Raw genomic sequence first — 6787 nt, forward strand, 5'->3', positions numbered from 1 at the left:
AAGAACCAGTGTCTCCTTGCATATAGCATTTTTCTCTGTCCTACTCTCATTGTTAATTCAGAGGATCGGCATTGAATTCTTACCGTTTAAAAGGGTAAGTTGAATTGGCTACAAAGGTCTTCTCTGTCAATCATGTTTGTGTTTCTAGAAGCTTCATTTAGAATTGGAATTTATATTGAACTATTATCCACAAAAAGTAATTCAAAAGATGTTATTTCGTTCTTAATGTTTGCTCAATTGATCTTCCCATAATTATTCCTTATGCATTTAAACATTAATTCAAGTCAAGATCCAGAAAACTTATCTCTGGATCCTGATTCGAGTTGTGATTGATCATGAGAACGGTGCCTTCAACTTTCGTGCAGGTCTGAAAACACATCACATCACCTCCGAGATGCAGTTCTGTATACACAGCATAACTGATTCTTAATGAGGAAACATATGAAATCTTATCTGATATTCTTTCTACCGCTGGTGGAATACGAGAGAACACTTGAATCAGATTAGGAATAACCTCCAAGTGAAAGTTTCGATTGTGATGCGGTCAGTCACTCGGTGATGTGAATCTGTTTCTTCTCCTCACTGTTTTATATTCTTTTGGATACTTTCTTTTTAATCTGTAAATAATAAGACAGATATTCTCACGCAGCAATACTCTGACTTCCATGGTAAAGGATATTTGTTCCGTAAAGTTATTGGATACACTGCCTTCTCTCATTCTGTTTTCATTTGTGTTCTTTTTGTTATTAAGCGATGGAGCATTTACTTGAAAACATTAGCTTATCGTCAATATCTTAATATATTTTGTGTCCGCAGTTATTTATCATTAGCAAAATTTGTTATTATACATTCACAAACAGTATATATACTGTTCACAGACGTTGTGGCTAAAGATCCTAAGCTTACGAAGGTGTGAAAATCCACAGACAAACTAAAAACATTTTTCTTTATACTACGCCTTTCTGTTATGATATATGTAGAATTCAGTCTTTACAATGTCATTCGACACAACCCGTAAAAAATGCGTACAAAAATCATATATAACATAATCTTATCTCAAGTGCTGAATCAACGCATACTTTATAAACATTTTTGGAGAGATCGAAACTCATTTATTCTCTCTCTCTATTGACTTCCACTCTCTTTTGCCTGCTCTCTTACTCTGTTAGTGGAGACTGAATCAACAATTTCACGATTCTTAGTTATTTTTTCCAAACCACTTCAAACGGATAATATTTTGTCCTTCATTTTGTAGTCTGCGAATTAGATATCCTAGGTCGAATCGGTAGAAGCTGTACTGATTTTTGCCAATTTCTGTCTGTTTCCACAGGTAACGCCGGGATTTCAAAAGAGATCCTCATCGTCGGAGAGATAAGACTTTTTCCCCTCGTCCCGCGCCTCCTGCTTTATATCCCTGTGCCCTCTGTCTCCCCACACTGCCCTGAATGCCAAAGACCCTTACTTTCTAGTCAAATTGGGGCAGTGTGGGAAGAGCTAATCAACTGCTGTTCATATTGCTACGTCATATTGAATGGGATTCATATATAGGACCAAGTTTGGACTTTCCTGGATTCTACAGAGAAGAGTAAAGCGGTTAAATTCGCAAATACAGAAATTGTTTGGAAAGTGACCTCAGACGAGGTATATTTGATTTCAAGATTTAAATGGACGGAGTTGACTTTTATATCGCCAGAATTTCTGCTTACATCAAAGGAATTACTCAGTAAGTGAAGTGCTAAGTGTTTTACACAAAAAAAAAAAAAAAATAACTTGTCATTGGTATAATCAATAACATAAAGGCTAAACAGTTGAGGTATTCATAACAGTTCTCTTAGATTAGTTTGTAATTCTTAAAACACTTTCTTTATCCACAGAATATTGCACGGAAGGAGTCCAAAAAGAGAAGAACTATTAGGAACACCAGGAAAAACATTAGTCTTTGCGATGTGCCATGGCTTTCAAAAAGTTATTTTCATATGATATTTGCAACAGAAAAATTATCATTGTAGAAATAAGTTATAGAGATGATAAATTTAAAATCATCTTCTGTGCACCATTATTTTGAATCGGCATAATATTCTAATCCCTATTTAGACGCATGATAGTGTTAAATGAGAAATAAACAGAGGTTATGAAGGTTATGAAAATACTAAAGAACTGTGCTTTGACATTTAACGCTGGTTGCGAAAGAACTGAGGCGTTCAAATCCCTCTGCCAAACTATGTAAGATTTCCGCACTCTTCTTCTTGGAGAAACAAACAAGTCAATCCTAGTTATTCCTAAGGGTCCATTTCAAAAGGTTCGCTATCTTGGACTGAGTCTGTATTGTACATCCAACATAATGCTAATTATATTTACATCTTTCATTGTCTTAGTTTTATTTTCCATTGACTACAGTATTTCAAAATGATATTAAAAATGTCATAAAAACAGAGTGATGACGGCCTGAGTAACGAAAGCGTTACGATATAAGTGAAAGATCATCTTAGAAATCCGAACTTGAATGAAACTTCAACTTCTTCGTAGTATCTCTTTTAGCAATATAACAACATTATAAAGTATTTCCTTCATCGGGGGTTTTCAGTGAGGGAAAACTATGAGAGACTGACTAGACCCATCCTACTGAGATGAACAGAGATATGGATGATAAAAAAATATGGGTTTTGGGTGGAGTGGGAAAGGGCCAATATTGAAGGCTGGACTTAACATGTCTTATATTCTATAGCAAAGTGCCTGTTATATAGGGCGATAAAAGATGTTTTTCAGTATCAAATCAGTGCATAAAGCATCATTTCAAATTGGCCTCTAGATCAGATGTATCTTAGGATATCTAATGGACTTTATTCCCCTTCCACAAATTTCAATTGATGTCCTTTAAGTTTTGGTTTATTTTTTCACAATCTAAACCAAAGAGATATCCTCAACCTACGTCTTGAGCCATCTCAAAAGTTACCTTACCCCGTCATTCACGATATTTCCTTAATATCAATCTTTGACGTCTCACTAGCCTAATGTCAGTGCTACCCTCTTCCTAAATCCCTTGTCTTAAAAAAGATGACGATTCCCATCCGATCCAGATATATTTCAAAAAATAAAGAAAAATCCTGACTCAGTATTCTTATCCAAGTTCATGTCAAACTCTGATAGAAAATTGTATTTGATCTATACCACACCCTTTTATAAAATTTTATCATCATCATTAACAATATCTTTGTTATAGTTGTTATTGTTAATGTACTGAGGACAAGGAATGACGGTAATAGTTATTGGACAATAGCTGAAATTAATAGCACATTTTTTTTTTTTACTTTTATTGTTTAGAGGGAGAATACTTCTTGATATAAATATCTCTTATCAGCTAGCTTCAAGTAGGCTTTTACATCTTTTATTTTTCCTATTTTACATTATTTCAACATTCGAAATCCAATTATAATTATTCAGCCACAAAATTTCACTAGATTTAGTGTTGTACCACAGCATTAAAAATAATTCTAACTAATATATCAAAGAAATATAATCTTTAAAGGGTTCTCTATTCCGGGTTTTTAACGATTTTCTGCATAACTCTTAGCATTAACAGCAATTAGCTGTATGCCATTAGGAAACCTATTGACTGACGTTTTGCACGGTGTAAAATAATTTAGAATATCACTCTTGCTTTTTTTAAATAAGTATGAAAAACAAAGTACTGAATTGCTTTGAATTGATTTCCGTCCTTTACTTTAACATTTGATTTTAGCTGTTTTGCAACAAAATGCAAATTTTCTATCGCAGAAATACAAAATACTATCATCCTACCATGAAAGGTAACTTTATACAGATCAATCAAAGGAAAATCCCGCTAAACCCATACCCAGTCAGCAATCCGCACATCAAATAGATATATGAGAAAGAAATCTAGTGCATTAATAGATAGATGAACTGAAACTTATAAACAAATACTTAAGTTGACAGAAAGAATAAATATTTGTTTTTGCACGCCCTTAACCCGAGACCATGTAAGATATACGGTGCATCCCAAAGATTTGAGGATACCAGTCACAAGCGATTCCTGTGGAACAGAATATGAAACCAGAGATGCTCCAACAGCACAGAAATTCCAGCCCATTAGACGAAAACTATTGATTGAAGTGGATGTTGTTTGTATCCGAAACCCTTTAATAACGTTTTGCAATATGTCGAGACAAGACTAACAATTAGATACTGAAGTAAATAGAGGACTACACTGTTGAAAATTTCAGTGAAAAACAGTAAAAATCCTGGAATAAATGTTGCAATTGATTAATTTTTTTTTTTTAAATGGGTATATTGACGTAAAGGAGTGATATTACGGTCCCCAAACCGTACAAGATAATAACAAAGTAGGGTAAAAATTACGGTCGCCTATATTTTATTGAAATACGGGTTAGAACAGTATATTTTTACGGAGAATTTCAAATTCAAATTAAATTTTAAGAGGTAGGGACTGGATGAATAGAATTGGATGCGCTTGTCAGTATAATAGATGATACAAAAATACCTACGACCTCGTTTAGGTTAGCATATTCCCTTCGTGAGATCCCCTGATACTATCATCTGTAAAGACAATCTTCAACGCTATTTATTAAGACAGCAGGGTTGCTTGCAATAATTAGAATTGTTACCAAAAATACGAAAAAAAAAATATTCCATTAAAATACTTTTTGGTAAGAAAGCTTTGAAAAAATAATCTTTCCTTTTTCTAATAAACAAGGGATTTAGATTAAAATAAGCTTAGATTAATGAGAAATAATTGAAAATTATAAGTAATTATGCTATATAATAACCACAATCAGCTTATCAAACGCCAGTTGTATCTTATTTGTAAAAGGGGATATATCATAACTTTTAATGAATACGTACCGTTATTATTATCATTATTATTATTATTATTATTATTATTATTATTATTATTATTGCTAAGCTACAACCCTAGTTGGGAAAGCAGGGTGCTTTAAGCCCAACGGCTTCAACAGGAAAGATAGCCCAATGAGGAAATGAAATAGGGAAATAAATAAACCACATGAAAATTAATAAATATTCAATATAAAATAGTTCAAGATTAGTAACAATGTTAAAATAGATCTGTCATATATAAACTGTGGGAGAGACTTATTTCCCTCTTTTCAACACAAAAACCTTCTGATTAGGAAGATCATTCCAAATTTGGTCATAGCTGGAATAAATCTTCTAGAATACTGTGTAGTATTGAGCCTTATGATGGAGAAGGTATGACTTTCAATTAACTATATACCTAGTACTACGTAGAGGATACTACAGTACAATCGGGGAATATCTGAATGCAATGGATGGTTAGAATTAAAATATGCATAATGCTATTCATTTGAAAACATAATTGTCAGTATAACTCTCGACTATTCTATTGAAACAACTATTTCATATATAATTTACGATAAAAAATAAAACGAATACATACACACACATATATACTGTATATATATATATATATATATATATATATATATATATATATATATATACACTCATAAAAGCAATATAGTATATACCTCCTAATATCTGGATTGCCAAGTCAGTAGAACCACAGTTCCTTGGCACCCAGTTCGATTCCCTGCCCGACCAGAAGCTATTATCTTTGAGATGAATCGCCCTTGGGTCTCGGATCCCAAGATAGAGAGAATCCAGATATTGGGTGTATAATATATCGCGTATATGAATATGTACGAAAAACACGTATAAATGTGCAAAATTATCATTTATTTATATATATATATATATATATATATATATATATATATATACATATATAAATATATATATATATATGTATATATATATGTATATATATATATATATATATATATATAGCCTATCATCTGCCGTTGTTTGTCCACACACATATACCGTATATATATATATATATATATATATATATATATATATATATATATATATATATATATATATATATGTGTGTGTGTGTGTGTGTGTGTGTGTATCTATATGTATATATATATATATATATATATATATATATATATATATATATATATATATATATATATGTATATATGTATATATTATATATATATATGTGTATATATATATATATATATATATATATATATATATATATATATATGTGTGTGTGTGTGTGTGTGTGTGTATGCATATACAGTATATATCATTATCATCTCCTCCTACGCCTATTGACGCAAAAGGGCCTCTGTTAGATTTCGCCAGTCGTCTCTATCTTGAGCTTTCAAATCAATACTTCTCCATTCATCATCTCCTACTTCACGTTCCATAGTCCTCACACATGTAGGTCTGGGCCTTCCAACTCGTCTAGTGTCTTGTGGAGTCCACTCCCACTTGAAAGTTTGGTGAACTAATCTCTCTTTGGGAGTGCGAAGAGCATGCCAAACTATCTTCATATACCCCTCACCATGATGTTATCCACATATGGCAATTGATTAATCTCTCATATAGTTTCATTTCTAATCCTGTCCTGCCATTCAGCTCCCAATATTCTTCTGAGAACTTTGTTCTCAAATCTACTAAATCTATTCGATATTGTTTCAGTGTCATACCAAGACTCATGTCCATAGAGTAACACCAATCTCACCAAACTGATATGTAGCCTGATTTTTATATGCAGTTTCAGGCGATTTGATTTTCGTATTTTACTTAACCTAGCTATTATTTGATTCGCTTTTTTCAATCTTTCATTAAACTCCAATTCTAAAGACCCTGTTTAAGAGATCATAGATCCTACATATTTAAATGACTC

General features: G+C 32.2%; 1 protein-coding gene across 1 annotated transcript in view; it reads left to right on the forward strand.

The window, feature by feature from the left end:
- The window catches only part of Ephrin (ephrin), a 133323-nt gene extending 130984 nt beyond the window's left edge, over positions 1-2339 (forward strand). Inside the window, exons 6-8 of the mRNA XM_068376714.1 lie at positions 1-94; positions 1331-1723; positions 1875-2339. The exon at positions 1-94 is cut by the window's left edge and continues 79 nt beyond it. Coding sequence (XP_068232815.1) covers positions 1-94; positions 1331-1375 — 139 coding nt within the window. The 3' untranslated portion in view covers positions 1376-1723; positions 1875-2339. The remainder of the gene's footprint in view (positions 95-1330; positions 1724-1874) is intronic.
- Positions 2340-6787: the final 4448 nt, after the last annotated feature.

This window comes from Palaemon carinicauda, chromosome 1 (assembly GCF_036898095.1).
Source record: "Palaemon carinicauda isolate YSFRI2023 chromosome 1, ASM3689809v2, whole genome shotgun sequence".
Lineage (NCBI taxonomy): Eukaryota > Metazoa > Arthropoda > Malacostraca > Decapoda > Palaemonidae > Palaemon > Palaemon carinicauda.